Source organism: Cydia amplana, chromosome 1 (assembly GCF_948474715.1).
Source record: "Cydia amplana chromosome 1, ilCydAmpl1.1, whole genome shotgun sequence".
Classification (NCBI taxonomy): Eukaryota; Metazoa; Arthropoda; class Insecta; order Lepidoptera; family Tortricidae; genus Cydia; species Cydia amplana.
In genome coordinates, this window is record NC_086069.1 from 3,045,010 (window position 1) to 3,061,982 (window position 16,973).

At 36.3% G+C, this 16,973-nt stretch overlaps 1 protein-coding gene across 1 annotated transcript; it reads right to left on the reverse strand.

The window, feature by feature from the left end:
* Window positions 1-1,447: 1,447 nt before the first annotated feature.
* LOC134658277 (FHF complex subunit HOOK interacting protein 2A-like) lies at window positions 1,448-16,762 on the reverse strand. The gene is made up of 13 exons (XM_063513922.1): window positions 16,530-16,762; window positions 16,161-16,301; window positions 13,815-14,036; window positions 12,514-12,918; window positions 11,554-11,747; window positions 10,752-10,857; window positions 9,909-10,071; window positions 8,722-8,843; window positions 8,147-8,298; window positions 7,673-7,795; window positions 4,736-4,826; window positions 2,077-2,612; window positions 1,448-1,578 (listed from the first exon to the last, which is right to left on the reverse strand). The coding sequence occupies exons 1-13, from the start codon at window positions 16,572-16,574 to the stop codon at window positions 1,470-1,472; spliced, it is 2,409 nt and encodes an 802-aa protein (XP_063369992.1). The 5' UTR covers window positions 16,575-16,762; the 3' UTR covers window positions 1,448-1,469.
* Between the last annotated feature and the right edge of the window lie 211 nt (window positions 16,763-16,973).

Here is a 16,973-nt window from a genome sequence, read left to right on the forward strand (position 1 = left end):
AAACCTTCCTTGTATCGGGACCTAACATGACGTGATGGTCAGTTTTTACTTGATTTGTTTTTAGATTATCTTAAAAAACGGATAAAGGTTGGTTTACCCTATAAGGTGATAGTAAATAGGGAATGTAATAAATAAGTTAGACTAACTAAAGAATACATTGAGGAAGTATCCAACATATTATTTTAATCGAATATCAAGTGATTGTGCTCCATGCAAAGAGCTAAAAGATGATACTATAAATATATAATAAATTCAATTATTAGTACGACTTCTTATATGCTTTTAACATATTGCTTTTTAATATATATCAGGAAAATTACAGAAGTGTTTTAAGTTGTAGCGGTCATATATAATATGACCCACAAGTCTAAAATGTGATTGAATATAAGGCAAGCAATTACAACAAAACGTAACATCCAAAGTTCTAGCCTTGACGTGATACAGTGTAGGTGTATGTATCAATAAAGAAACACCTGTTTATTTATGCTAACCGTACACAATGGTAAAGTTACTATATACCTATAAGTAAGACTAGTGCACTAAAACATATTGCATTCGAATTAGAAATTAAATAATGAATAAGCGTAATAAAAGCATAGATAGGTATCTTAACTTTATTAAGACTAAAGTGACTCATTTAATAAAATAAATACCAACAAACATACTTTAAAAACAAAATACTTGGCGCAGTCGATAGGATCAATCCATTTTTTATTATATATCTTTGAATAAATCATCCGTCTCTTACTGTCTGTGTAAGAGCGAACGAGACAGAACTTTATTGCCTGCCACATACGTTTCTTTTATGAGTCTTATGTTAACACTCTTTTATTTGAATTAAAATTAGTTTGTAGAGTATTTAAACCACGTGCTAATAAGCCATATTACATTACAAATTCACATATTTGTCAATTAGAAAATAATTCATACTAAATTAAGATTAATAAGTATATTGACCACAGCTCTAATGACAGATACATAAGGACTAATAAACTGTACCTATTTTATTTGAATAAAACAAGCAAAGCCATCCTTACTTTTACCAGTTTCGGGGCGAATCTTCGACCGTAAAAACGGAGTTTTAGCTTCGTTATTATAATACCACCATTAAAAAACCGTGATCACTTTTAGTACTTACTAACTTTTGGTACATAAAAAGTGAATAGTGAATATTTCAGCGAATAAGGCCTCGTCTTATGACTATAATAACATATTCGCTTTGAGGATTGGAAAATTCTTTTTCAAATTGGTTTTTTTATTAATCGAATACAATTTTTATACAAATCATACCTTATTTTTCGTTTATCGGCTAATAAATAATTTTGACCCCTCCGACTTTCGAATTATTTTCGCATCTAATCGATTTGAACATCCCTAGTTGGGGATATCGACGAAAAACGCCGTTTAAACGCGGAACATTCACCCTTTGGTCCGGGATTCCATGAAATTGAAGCAGATCACGTAGTCTTTTATCTGTTGACGTGCGCGTGCTGGTACTTGACGAAGGCGATGGCCGCGAGCTCTTTGCAGAATTCTTCTAGGACTATTAGGCTTTCCACCAGTTGGTTGTGGTCGCAGCTGAAAGATAATAAAATGTATTACAGTTTGTCTATTACATAGTCTAAGCGTCAGTATGAGTAAATAGAAGGAAAATTTCGTTTTAATTAAAAATGTTGGAATACAATATTTTCAAAGCACGATCTGGGGATCTGTAGTCCATAGAGGTGTACTCTGTAGACGCATACTCATCATCATTATTCAATTTACGTTACTTTCATACTACAAAACCGCGTAGGTAAGTTACGTAACTCTGTCTAAGCTTGTTAAATACGATATAATATCAAGGTTGCATCCAATATAAACGAGATGCTGATGATTACTTATTTCGAAAATAAATCGAAAAAAATAGGCAAACACAAGCTAATTTGCACGGGTGTAATTCGAGCATGACTAATTATCTATGTATGTCCTAACAATGAGATCTTTAATCACCATCGGTGGACTTTATGTTTTTGCAACAAGATTTACGAATTATCAGTTAATCAAAGTAGAAAAAGATACCATCAAGTTTCTTACCTTTCATCAAATATAGGATCCTCACTCATCAAATGCAGCCTCGTATTCTCTATCACCTTCTTATAATTCCGCAATCTCGGTATCTCCATGGTCAGTCGTTTCGCTAAATCTTGCAGCGTTTTAAACAACGTAACCGTCTTTTTAGAAGTAGGTAACATCGGATTGAGTAAGTACTCGTGTAAATTCGGGTGTGGGAGTAAAGCTAGCTTAGATATTATTGATGTGAGGTGTAGGTTTAACTGGTAGGGTTGGGTAGGCATGTTTGCGAGTAGTTTGAAAAGCATTCTGAAGAACGGTCCTTCGTCGAAATCTTCCTCGTCGTTTGTGTTTAAATCTTGGCTTCTCAGTACGAGTCTTTGGCTGAAACATTCGTTGTTTCGCTCGCACTTGTGGCAGGGGGCGTCCTTGTGTTGGAAGACGTCGTCGAGGTGTAAGTCCGCCTCGGGGCGGCTGTCGTAGCTGTGGGTGGAGGAGGCCGTGTTGTCGGCGTACGCGTCCGTCGGCCAATTGAACGTGGACGTTACGTCCAGCCAGAACTGGAAAGGTTTTTGGGCCATTTGTATAAGGAACGAATTTAATTAGAAATACCTAATTTAAAATATTTAAACTGAATTTAAATTTTTGTTTAGATCTTATTTATATCATAATGGAAACCACGTATATTTGTCATTAGACAAGTAATTTTAACCCTTTATAGAGCACACTTCGATATTATACCTATCATTTATTTTTTGTGTTATTTTCCTCTGCAGAATTTTTAAAACTACATGGATGAGAGTTGAATCGTGTATTTTTTTTTATCTGGTCCGTTACAAGGTTAAAGCAAATTCATACAAGTCGCTGTAAAGGCCATCAAGCTGTCAAGGCATTACAGGGTTCTGATGCCAGTCTACGACAGAATACCTCGTAGATTTGTTATGAGTCCAGGCATCGGAGTTTTTGTCGCATGGTAAGACTAATAGCAAGCTATGGAGTCGACATTTGCCATAAATGTAAACTCTTATTCATACTCATACTCATTTATTTAATTTATCTTAAAATGCCTTTAGAGCGGTCGGTCGTGTATATTATCTTAGTCGAATTATATAAAAAAATATTTTTCTATTACATTATGAATTCATAACTTCAACTATTTTAACATACAACTATACAAACTACATCGCTGCGAAAGACCTAATGTCATGTAGGTACTGACCGCTGATAAAATTGATTAGTATTTGTCATGTGTCAATCACTGGTGATTGCAAACGTAGTAGTTATTTATATCTGTATGTGGTAAATACGTTGAGGAATATTCCATAATTAATTATTATGTCTAACCCAGAAATAGCTGCAATTTTGGCATGGATAGAGCCATACAACGATTTACAATATGACTATGAAAAATCTGCTATAGTGTGCTTGAGTTGTGAAGTACAACTCACCCAATTGTAACATACATTTATTGCAACAAATGAGGTTTAATAAATTAAACTGATATACGTAGTAACTATTTAGTAATCTGTTCTCATATTAAATAAAATTAATCATGAGTATGAGTATGAATAAGAGTTTACATTTATGGCAAATATCGACTCCATAGCTTGCTATTAGTCTTACCATGCGACAAAAACTCCGATGCCTGGTTATGACACATAATATTCCTGGGCAATGTTCAATGTCAATCTACAAATTATTTTAGGTATTGCACGACTTCACTGAGCATCGTGAATTCTAGGGGCACGGCCGTGCCCCTGCCAAGACGAGACAAAGGGCAAAAGGCAGTGCGTATCTTTGCTCGGCACGTTTCGTCGTGGTTTTTTCGAACCCTCGTAGTTTCGGCTTGGATAATGCTATAGACCTGAAATTTTTATTATACCTACTATGTTTACTTATTTCGGCAGCATTTCTATTTTATATGTAAACATTATTTATTTATATTTTTGATAATGGGTTAGTCGGTCGTAGTAATTTACAAATGTCGCCAGCTTAGCAGCTTAGCTGTGGCCCTGTCAATGCCTAGAATTGTGTAAGTTTGTTTTTCGAATTTTATGCCCTGGATGCCAGCCCTTTAAGCCAAATCTCATAGAACAAAACTAGAGCCGTCGCCGTCATAGCTTTCTCCTAGCTATGAGGGCGTTTTTTTTTTTTTGTTGTCCCCTACACTTTTTTTTTTCAAATTTGGGATTTTTTGTTATTTCTACTCAGAATCACGAGCTCTTTCTATCCTAATAGGAGAAAAAAAGTGTCCTAAGGTTTTTATTTCCATTACGTCACCATTTTTCATAGACTTTGTATGGCGGTCGCGGAATGGAAAGATCGAAAAATGTATGGAAATATTGGGACACTTTTTTTCTCCTATTAGGATAGAAAGAACTCGTGATACTGAGTAGAAATAACATGAAAAATCCCAAATTTGAAAAAAAAAGTGTAGGGGACAACAAAAAAAAAACGCCAATGACGGCGCAATCTATGCAAACCTTTGACAGTTGCCAACCCAATTGATTATTAGAATTGATTGTATTTCTCTATTTGTTCGTATTTATAGCTGGTCAACCTAATCTTGTCAGTAAAAAAAGGCGCGAAATTCAAATTTTCTATGGGACGATATCCCTTCGCGCCTACATTTTTCAAATTTGCCGCCTTTTTCTACTGTCAAGATCTGGTTGACCAAGTATACCTGATAATGTCTATGCGCATCGTGTATGTAATGCTCATAGTCGGCGCCCACCGGGTCGGACAAGATGGCGCGCGGCAGCAGTAGCAGGTAGCTGCAAGAAACGAAATAAAACAACCGCTCAGGAACAACTTGTTTAATCAAACTAAATATGGCCTTAAAGTAATCACAGATCGTCGGGGAGTTTTTGAATTTGTATCGTCACCCTTTTGGTGTCGGCATCAAATGTATCGGAGCTTTATGATATGTTAAAGCGCTTATCTATTATTGCATTCTAAAGTCTATTTTTTTATTCGGTAGACTAAAATGACATTTCATAGTATGAAATGACACGTGATGTTCATACTACGAAATGTCATTTTAGTCTACGGAATAAAAAAATAGACTTTAGTGATAGTAATTTCGATTCGATCAATCGATAGTTTTCTAATGAAAAAAAAAACGAAAATCGATTCATCGAAGGATTTTTAAAAATCGATTAGCAGGTTCCCAGTTCCCACCACTAATACATTATCATTTGTGATTTGCTGAATAAGCTCTTTAGGTAATTAATTGATATTGTTTTGTTAGATAAGTTAGTTAAATGTTAACAAAGAGTTATTGATTGAAAACGTAATGTGAAATCTAAGAAAAATCATCTCTTCGAGTTTGACAGATAGATGTGGCGTCATTTTTTATGGTAACTGTATCCTCAAATGTTATTTTGACAACCGCATAATGTACAAGGCCGTACGGCGCCATCTCCTTCATCATTTTAGACTACCTTTTCTATAATTAAATTGATAAACAACTCTTTACTGCAATGTATTTATAATTAATTTCGCTACAATATATTTGATGCCGACAGTATCTACAATTCGTTTATAATTATCTACAACGAATACTGTAATTAAAACTATTAAAACGTTAAATCATTTGAAAATAAAGTTAAGTTAATATGTCGGAAGTAGGTACCAAATTAGTTTAAGCGTAGTGTAGGGTGATAGCGTCAAGACGAATTATACAAAATGATTTGTAGAAAAATAACCAAAATATAAAAATATTCAGAAATTTGTTTTTGAATGAATAATTAAATCACAGATCCGTTCCCCATAAAATAAAACCGTGTATATGGTATATCTTTTAAAACTAAATAAAATATTTCATATATTTTTTTGTATAAAACTAGCTTATTAAGTAGATACGTTAATCATGGCTTTCGTCGGACAAATTTGAGCCAAGTAAATTAAAAACTAAAGGCACACTGTCGATTCACCGCCGAGTACACAATTTTTAATTAGTTAATCCATTGTTGCATATTTCATACTGTTTTGTACATACGTTGCAAATGGCACTTAGGTACTGTTATCCGATAGACCGATTTTATACTTTCAACAATATTGAAAATTGTATTTGTCGAATTGAGCAGCATTTGGCAGTTTGAAGTCGTATGTCATTCAAAAACATACATATTTTTATGTTGTCTACCAAGAGGGTTTGCTTGTTGTTTGACACGTTTTGTCAAACATAGACAATCTAAATAGGCCCAAGGTACTACACTTATATAGCTGGTCAAGCAGATCTTGTCAGTAGAAAAAGGCGGCAAATTTGAAAAATGTAGGCGCGAAGGGATATCGTCCCATAGAAAATTTGAATTTCGCGCCTTTTTCAACTGACAAGATTTGGTTGACCAGCTATAGTACTTCTTCAGTTCGATGAAATTTAAACCATATTCAATTGAAACACAGTTGCATTTATTTTGTATCGTTAAATTTACAAACAACTAAAAATCAACTCTATTCCCTGCACTATAGGTTAAAATTTCAGTGGCAAACTTTGGGTTTTTCATTAAGTTAAGACATGCAATTTTAGTCAGAATTTTTAGATCAAATACCTATACTCTCTAGACATTGTGTACGCGGCGGCTACAACTAAATATAAACAAACCTAAAATACCCATTACTAAAATTAAAAACCCATATTTACACTTTTCTGATATACAAAAAGGTACAATAAAACTATTTACAATAGCTATGTATATTCCGAAAAAAAAATCAGTAAATTTAATGATAAAACTATAATTACAATGTCACAGTATAATACTGGTATATGTCAAATGTAAAGGTTCTATCCATGCCAGATATTAGCTTTAAAACTGTATTATGTAGCTTTATAAAATGGTACATTTAAACTAGATATGTATTTATAATTAGAATTATGAGTGTTTAGGCGTGGCGTTGGGGATGGGAATGTTTTCGCTGGCCATCGCCTCTTCGACCTGCGCTTTGAGCAGCTCGAGCCGTCTAAAAAGCAAGCGTTAGGTCAGTATAGGGCACTATAGGGAAGTATAGGGCACTATAGGGCAGTATAGGGCACTATAGGGCAGTATAGGGTTGCGGAAGCACTATTGAGGCGTGTGGGGTAACCAAGTGCCAATCGTTAATCATTAAGACGAAAGGAATGACCGCCTCGAAACCGGGTTTCCATACAAACGTAATTTTTGTTTTCCTCCCTGGATTAAAATATTTGTACACAATTTCATGTAGGTATTTCAATCATAGCTATGCCCGACCGTTTGATTTTTTTTTAGATTTTTTTATTATTATTAGGATGCGAAATATTTATAGTGTTTTCGCTGCTTAATTAGAATTTTGATCGTTAGAGCTGTGAAAACCTACAGAATTTTAGTAAAATAAATCTTCCAACCAATTTAATTTAATTTACAAGTGAAAGCTTTATATTTACTCGTAAAAGAAAATGAGATTTTACCTCACTTAAATTTATCAATTAGCCTGACGTTTAGAGTGTGATTGGTCGCAGGCAGAGCAGACAAACAAAGTCTCGTTTTTACTGAGTTTGGATCGTGATGCGAAGTTAGAGCTTGTTTAACAGAGTTACCTGATGATAAACTCCTCCACCGATAAGCCTAGTTAGCCTAGCGAATGCGTGTTGCGTACGTACCTATTGATAACCCTGTGTATGTTCTCGGAGTCTTGAGGCTCGGGCTGCAGCCCCTCGTGCTGCAGGATGTCGCTGATCTGCTCGTTCACGTGGTCTTCATGCTGCAGCTGCTTCATGGCTTCCCTGGTCAACGGCAGTTAAAGAAACCTTTATAAACATAAGAAAGAATATGGGCCCCATAATGGAGCCCTGAGGTACTCCTGACTTTTATAAGTATGATCTTAACTTTTTTTATACGTATTTTTTTGCCTTGAATATTTGGGTAGTAGAATCAGAAGTAAAAAGCGTCAACACTTTGATACAATAAACGACGTGTTTTGTTTGGATGCAAGTATTTTTTCCATGTTCTTCTTAATCAAAGGCCTTGGAGTGTTTTCGTGTAGGGTTGAAATGTTTTATTAATGACTTTTGTGTCATAATTTTATTTTATCTATGGTTGATTTGTATTTTGATGGGTGTGTGCTATGCAGTTACCTGTTTCTCTCTCGCTCCCGCCACAGTGACACGTCGTTGAGTCTGTCTCGCTCATCGTCGTCGGGAGGGGGTGGGGCCACGTAGCCGCGAGAGCATACGCGGGACAACACTAGTCTATGGATGCTGTGCTCGGTGCCTTTCTCTACTATTGTCTGTGGAAGAAATTAACTGAATAATTATTTATTCCTCACAATTAACCTACTTTACGATAGTCGAAAGTTGTGCTTTAGCATTTCTCGATTTTTCTCGGTACAGATTGCAAAAGAAAAATACGAAATACATTGCTGCGATTTTGTACATAGTATTATTAACCTTATAATTTCGTAAAGGCAATATTGTATATTACAGTAAAGAAGTGAAGTTACACAGAAATTCCTCAAGTAAATAATTTAATAGTCATTTAAAATATTTACAACATATTTTAAATAATATTCATTCAAAGCCCAAATGAAAAACGAGTCCCGAAATAAATTGATTCTGGTCTTAAAAAAACTGTTACACATGTCAGACAAAAAAAACATATGTGCATGTTTTATGAGTTAATTGACAGGCATTGCATAAACCGTTGAAGTTACCTCAAAGAACCTCAGTGTCTCGAGTGTGAGGTCGTGGTTGTCGGTGAGGCAGTTTGTAATGAGCGTGTGGAGCAGCGGCCATTCTGACAGCTCGCCGTCGCCCACTAGCCAGTTGGAGAACTCTGACAATAAAAGACAAAGGTACCTACTATGAATAGTAAGTCTTGTAAACACAATACATAACTGCTAAAATAAAAATTAAAAAAAAAAAAGCCAAGAGAGGCCGAGCTTCGTCGCAATAAACTAATATTTATATAAAGTAGAATCAGTTTCTAATGACTATCAATTGCAACAGAAATAATGTCAGGTGACATAAATGAAAAAAAAACTTTAATTTTATCAATTTTACTATATTTATAGTATTCAACTTGCATGTTGGAATTTGTTAAGTGTAATAAATACCGTTCAAATGTTCATAATTAGATACGCGGCTTACATTCCTTGATAATTGGATTACGTCTATAATAAGATAATTATTAAAAATAGCAAAATACCTACGTAATAAGCTTAGTTTTCACTTTCATTGTTTGCTCATCACTTTTTATAGTAGTTTTTATCTTACAATTCGTTTCTGTTCAATGTTACTTATAGTTAAAAGCAGATGCCATATCATACATTCGAATATTACCAGTAAAAAGCTAAGCGGCCGGGGCGAAATATTTCACTATCAAAATAATCACTTTATTCTTAAAAGAGGGAAAGCTTTATGGCGTTATTCAAGTTTAACTTGTCCTTGACAATCGTTTATCCTTATCCGTCATTTTGGCATTTGTGTTTGCTAGAATGGGACAAAATTTAACAGTGATTTACCTACGAATAAGGGGAATAGAGTATAGAGCCCTTTTACACATATAAATGCTTAGTAACTTGTGTAGATCGGAGCGCGTCTGACAGTCTCACTTACCTCCGCTGCTGCTTTAGTTATGTGGAATGTTAGGGACAGTAGTGATAAGATGAGGCACCTAGGGCGAGGCAGCAGGCGAGTCGATCAATTTGAGGCACTTGCTGAGCACTGCGGTGACTCGTAAGGCTCTGAGGGCATCTCAGACACTACTAGCACCGTCCTTAGTGCTCGTAAGGCCCGTCCTTAGATATATGTCAATGGATAGCCCCGCTTCCGCGGCTCCTTTAAGACAATTAGACAGTTCTATTGCAATGTTCGACACAGGTGTGATAAGATGAGGTACCTAGCGCGAGGTCCGTGGAGTCGACCAGCTTGAGGCACTTGCTGAGCACGGCGGTGACCCGTAGGGCTCTGAGGGCGTCTGACAGGCCCGCCTCCGCGGCCCCTTCTAGAAAGTTCTGTCGGAACGTTCGGGAGAGGTGCGCGGATATCGTGGGGTGGCATTCCTGAAAATAATGTAACAGCTGAGTCGTCGAATTCAACTACATAACATGTATATGGAGATTTTTTTTAATTAAAACTGTCAGGTCAGATAATTTTAAAATCGGATTTTTACTAAACAGTCAAGTTGATGATCGTCGTTTGCCCCTATCTGTCGTTATGCCATAGAGAGGGACAAACGACGATCATTAGCTGATTAACCTGATGAGCCCAATAATTAAAATCCAGTAGGTACAATTAAAACATTTGAGGGAATGAAGAATAACACACACGATACGGGTCAAAACATAGCCTGCGGTATATTTAACAATCGGCGGTGCAAAAAATTAACCCTTTTAAAAATAGTCTAACATAGTTCATAGTAGTTACTAACTAGATTATTTTAAGTTTTATTATACATGTAGTTTAGTTGCTAGTTTAGTTTGTCTTTTTATGTCTCAATATATTTACCTCTTATGGAACCTGTTTACTGAAATAAATGATTTTTATTTTATACAATACAATACAAATCCTCTTTATTGCACAACCTCAAAATAAATGTACATGGAAACACAAATAATACATGAAGACAGAGGTAAACAACAGGCGGTCTTATCGCTAAAGAGCGATCTCTTCCAGACAACCTTTAGGTAGGTTTATAAAATGTTAAAAGTTAAAAGTGTGTGTACGAATATTAATGATTTACCTTCATTAGAGTATCACAGTAGTCGAGCCAGGAGAAGAAACTCGTGAGCTCTCTGTAGCCGTGGAATTTGTTGTAGTCTTTGTCGCCGAAGTCTTGTGCTACGTACCTGCAAAGTTGTCGTGTAAGTTTGGAAACTAGGCAATTTCAACCAGTTGCTACTTTCTGTGCTTTAACTATGACCAGAGATCGGCGGGGGTGAGCTATTTTCCTTATAATATGACGTAAGACATGTCAAATTTTAAGGTAAATAGCTCACCTCCGCCGATCTCTGATTATGACACACTATGGGAAACCTAGCTAGCACAGCATATACATAGTAAAAGTTCTATTGACATTTTAGATACAATTGATATCTGCATTTAGTTATACATATTTCGATTAGCTGCATGTATTGATATTTTTTTTGTAAGTTAAAAGTCAATTTTGACAGTTATGATTTGACCCTTATATGTATGGCACTTAGGGCTATCAGTCAAACGGTAGGTCTTAGCTTCGTAAATATAAGGGTCAATTCATAACTGTCAAAATTACTACTATAGACTAAAGGGATTGTGTTAGTGTGAATAGTGGGCAAATTAATGTAATTCAAGAATTGCTCAGTAGCGTTTTTACTTTTTGACCACCCGGAATACTAAAGATCTTAGCTACCAAAACTTTCCCCGTCATAAGATTTAACATTCGACGTCATGGCCTTATATTTTTCGGCCAATTTATCGATAATAATTTCACAAGCCAGACTACATTAGATTAGCAATATCTGGCAAAAAGACCTTATAATTAACTGGAGTATTGAAAAACTTACGCCCACGTGATGTTCAAGTGGTCGATATCGTTAGGGTCAACATTGGCCGGTATGGCCTTATACTTGTCGGCCAATTTATCGATAATCAGCTCACAAGCGGGACTACAGGTCGTCACTAGGTTTGCGATATCATCGTCTGGGAGGGACGACACTATCATGATGCCCTCACACGCTCTTAAGACTACTTGGTTGTCCTGAAAAAAAAAATGGGAAGTCGAAATTGTTACCATCAATAATTTTCTAAGGAATTATTAAAACTTGTCAGCATTTGTGGTTTTTAACAAGCTTTTATTAGGTCGACCTGTATGTAACTATGTAATGGAATCTTGCAAGTTAAATTTGATCCACTTCCCGGTTTCCGATTGAGCTGAAATTTTGCATACACATGTAAGTCGGGTGACAATGCAATATTATGGTACCATCGAGCTGATCTGATGATGGAGACAGGAGGTGGCCATAGGAACTCTGTGATGAAACAACGCAACCTAATTGTGTTAGGGGTTTTTGGAATTGTCTCGATGAGTAGGTATTAGTTGTCTGTCGTAAGAAAAGTACAGTCAGCGATAAAAGCTTGTACCAAAAATGAAATTTTTGCTAAAAACTTATTTTCAATGTCACTTTAGAATCCCGACCATAGTATCTCAAATAATAATGTAGGCACCCATCTTTTACGCTGTACCTAAAGTATCGCTGGGAGATTTCTTTGTAGAATAAATATTTTGTAAATATTAAAATTGTTGTGTGTGGAAGTGGATAATAAAACAATCAACAACGAAAATTCCGCTGATGTCACATATATGTCACATATATTTTAAAAATGTAAAAATATGGACTGTTTAATTGTCTGAAATAAATTTATTTTATTTATTATTTATATAAACATCTCACAAGTAATCGATTTAAATCACTTATTAATTAATGCTTTAGATGTAAGTAAAGTCCAATCAAATGTATACTTACAGCACTATTCAAATATGACAACAACAAATCTATCAACAGAAATTTGTCATTATCGTCATACACGGTCTTGTGGCTCTTACTCGACGCGTTTTCGTCCGCCGAACAACTGCTATTACAATCCCCCGTCGCCCTTATTATAGAGACATTTCTTAAAGGATTCGGCGGCAGTTCCACTTCGAATAAAGGATTCTTCTTTGGCGTTTGAACTTTACTTTTAATTGGTATCAATTTCTTGATGTCCTCTGGTGTGCTGAGTAAGCTGGATTTGTCTTCGACGAATGGTGTTGTGAATATGTTTGCTAAGCCGGGCTCTTTACGAACTAGGCCGCAGAGCGTTAGGAGTAGTTCAACCTCTTCCTTTTCAGTTGGGGAAGCGGGGCTCTCGTTGCATTGGATGAGCATACGCTAAAACAAAATTAGTGTTGTAATAAAATGTTAATCAGTAAATGTTTAATACTCGTTTGTTTTTAGGGTTCCGTACCCAAAGGGTAAAAACGGGACCCTATTACTAAGACTCCGCTGTCCGGCCGTCCGTCCGTCTGTCACCAGGCTGTATCTCACGAACCGTGATAGCTAGACAGTTGAAATTTTCACAGATGATGTATTTCTGTTGCCGCTATAACAACAACTACTAAAAACAGAATAAAATAAAGATTTAAGTGGAGCTCCCATACAACAAACGTGATTTTTGACCGAAGTTAAGCAACGTCGGGCGGGATGGGTGTACTTGTACTTGGATGGGTGACCGTTTTTTTGCTTGTTTTCCTCTATTTTTTGTTGATGGTGCGGAACCCTCCGTGCGCGAGTCCGACTCGCACTTGGCCGGTTTTTTCCTTTCGGGTTTAAGGTTACTTCTGTGCAAAAATGGCCAGTAGGCTGCAGCATCATAAGAGGTTTTTTATATAAAAAAAAGAAGACCAGGCAAATGATATAAGTTGTATCTGGGACTAGGATGAATCCGGAATGAGGATATTTGCCAACGCACGAAAGTTACTGACATCGCCAAAAGAATTGCGCAACTGAAGTGGGAATGGGCCGGCCATATCTGTTGCAGGGATGACGACCGATGGAGCCAGCAGGTACTGGGTTCTGGAGACTTCGACTGGGAAGCCGAAGTGACGGAAAAGTCCAAGACCAGATGGTCGGACGACATTAGAAAGACGGCAGGGCCGCATTCAGAACAAGATGGAAATCCATGAAAGAGGCATATGTTCAGCAGAGGACGCAAATATGCTGAGACGACAGGATGACACCTACAAAGGCCAGGCGTCAAGGACCAATAGTGAGATAGACTGACTTACCTGCAAAGGCCGGTACACATGAGGGCTATTGACGCACGGCTGTCGTGTTCGGCGCAACAGTGCCGATGCTGCGCTCAAAGCCAACGCACGAGCTCCCGGCGGTCGGTCCGACGCCGCCAACGCCGCCAGGGCGTCCAGCAGAGAGACGGAGCGCTGAACTATCGCCTCTAAGCAAGGGCCGACGGTACCACCTTGCTGCTCTTTTTCTTCATCTACTATTAACTGGAACCATGAATGAACATTATTAAAGGCACACTTAAATAACAGTCAGTGTTTAACCAAAAAGTAAACAGCTAAATTTACGCGGCAATCGCCAGCGCGGCCACCGCAAAGCGCAAAGTGGACGCGTTCAGATTATTGATAAGGCCGTGACTATTAAATTTTATAATATAACTGTACAAATTGTACAACTGCAAAAACTGGGTAGCATTGAAGGCAGAATAGCAAGAAGAAACAACAAGAAAAACAAAGAATATCAAGATGAAACGAATGTAGAGGGTCATTGCGCTAGCTTCCGTCCATGCGCTAGTTTTCGTCCACTTGACTGACTAGCAAATTATATATTCCATTTTTAATTTGCTACTTGTGAAATATCATTTTTATGTAGTTTAGACAGTAAGGGTCGCAATAAGTTCAAATTTGTGCAGCAAGGTAGATTTATATTCAAATTTCGTCAAGTTGACGAAAACTAGCGCAATGACCCTATCACATTGTGTCTAGTAGTATAGCAATGTTACAAAACTGTTTAATTATGTTACTGGTGTTATTAAATTTTTACTTTATCTCTGTCCATGCCAAGTGATAAGGCACTCTGTATTAACTCCCTCCATATTAATCAACTTTATATTAAGTGCTTTACATCAAGGTTGAATGTTTACTATTAACCAATTGGCAAAATTAAATCTTAAAACTATACCCATATGGCTTAAAATTGAGTGGCAAGTATAAAGGTCACCATTATAATTCTGGCCAATACTTAATGCAACTATAATCAAAATTTGGAAACAAGAGGTAAGTTTTTAAACCCAAATGACATGAGAAGAATTATTTTAATAAAAGAAGAGCTATTTTTACCTAATTGTGATAACATTGATTTCCTAAATTAATTGTTAAATCATAATGTCATCTGTGAGTTCCTGTAATTGGCTTCCTGTTTTAATCTTGTTGTCTGTGACGACCGGTCTGGCCTAGTGGGTAGTGACCCTGCCTGTGAAGCCGATGGTTCTGGGTTCGAATCCCGGTAAGGGCATTTATTTGTGTGATGAGCACAGATATTTGTTCCTGAGTCATGGGTGTTTTCTATGTATATAAGTATGTATTCATCTATATAAGTATGTATATCGTCACCTAGCAGCCATAGTACAAGCTTTGCTTAGTTTGGGGCTAGGTTGATCTGTGTTAAGATGTCCCCTGATATTTATTTATTTATTTATTATTTATTTATTGTAAGTTTTAAAGCTGTTGGTTCTCCTAACATAAATAAATAATATTCATAATCAATGAAATAATAAATATTTTATGAATTATTTTGCATACAATTAAGACTTGGTAAGCTGTTATGCTTTTAATTTAATATTATGTATGATATGTAGATATGATCTTCATTAGAACTGTTATTCTATTATTAAAAATTCATCCTAAAATGCTAGTGTTCGGTGATGTGACAAAGATCACATTGTTGATAAATTTATATCAATAGGGATGATGACACATGTTGAATTTTATAACAAAATCTAGTAAAATAGATAGCAAACGAGCAATTTATCACAATAATGTGGATATTAAAATAAAATATTGAAAAATTACAAAAATACAGGACCTGAAAGTTTCAAAATTTAATTTTTTTTTTACTTCCAAAAATGATAAAAGTAAGGGTACCATTCGATTTCTTACATTTCATCCAAAAAAATATTGTATAGCAACTGTATACATAAACGCAATATTTCACCGACAAAAACGCAATTTTCTTGTTTTGTCCATACTACAAGATAGGCTCCCAGAAACCTTGACGTCACGGCCTCTGGCCGTTTTGTATAGGGCGTTTCAAGAGTGAAGTGCGACTGTCAGCCTTTGATTACAATTTCTGACTTTTGTGTTCCTTTAATGCAATGGGTCCCATATAGACATTTGATCCTAAAAACAAACCCGATCGATTGATACCATAAATGAAAATTAGTCATGTAGCCTATTACCATAGAACACGACGCGTGGAGGAAAGAGAGGGAGGCCCTTGCCCAGCAGTGGGACACAACAGGCTAACAAAAAAAAAGTTGAATTGGATGCAGAGGTGAAGCTAAGAGGGTAATTTAACTGAACCTTTTAAAAAAAAAAATTACAGAGCCTAACCTGCAACATTTGGTGTAAGTGGTGCGGAATCCTGGTATCTTCTACATGCCCTTTGCTATTATCATCATAGTTCTGGTAAAAGTTTATTATCATCTTCCAGTGGTATTCAAAGTCTTCTAAGCGGGTGGCTGGAGGCGCCAACTAGATTGAATAATAGTTAGTATAATTGTAAATAACATAATATTACTGAACAATTCTTTGCAAATGGGTCAGCAAAAACTATGCACTGAGACTAATTAAACCCACTTATTATGCAAATGATGGCTTTACAATGGTAAACAAAGCTTTAAGGTATTTGTCTTGGAATTCTAAACGTAAACTACTCTAGCCTTCATTAGAATTATACTGCCGACTTATTTTATTACTTACGACGTCTGCTGCCGATTGGAGGACATCGGAAAATCTGCTTAACATCTTATTAAACAATTATCACGCTAGAGGATTACTGTTATAAGAATGCTCTTGAACACAGCCACGCTACACTTATCACTTGCAAGCATCCCAATTAAATTGTTTTTCGGTAATGCTCATTGTAAACACTGAAAATCCCTGAAAAACCGTAATGTATGTGCTGAATCGGGATAAATAGCTATCGACAAGATAGATTTAACGTAAATGTCATTTTCATCGATATCACGTTGTAAATGGTTGTGACTCGATTTATCGCATAGAAGGTAGCATCCTATAGAAGTGGTCTACGCGTGCCTCCGTGAGGGACAAAACATATAAATTCGACCAATCATAGCGTCGCACTGCGCCGCTATGATTGGTCGAATTTATTTGTAACAAATGAATTCGACCAATCACGGTGGT

Coding starts and splice junctions, on each gene's coding strand:
- LOC134658277 (XM_063513922.1), bottom strand. CDS start 16,574: ATGTTAAGCAGATTTTCCGATGTCCTCCAATCGGCAGCAGACGTC. Junction 14,037..16,160: donor ACTTACACCAAATGTTGCAG/GTTAGGCTCTGT, acceptor TCATGGTTCCAG/TTAATAGTAGATGAAGAAAA. Junction 2,613..4,735: donor ATGCGCATAGACATTATCAG/GTATACTTGGTC, acceptor AAACCTTTCCAG/TTCTGGCTGGACGTAACGTC.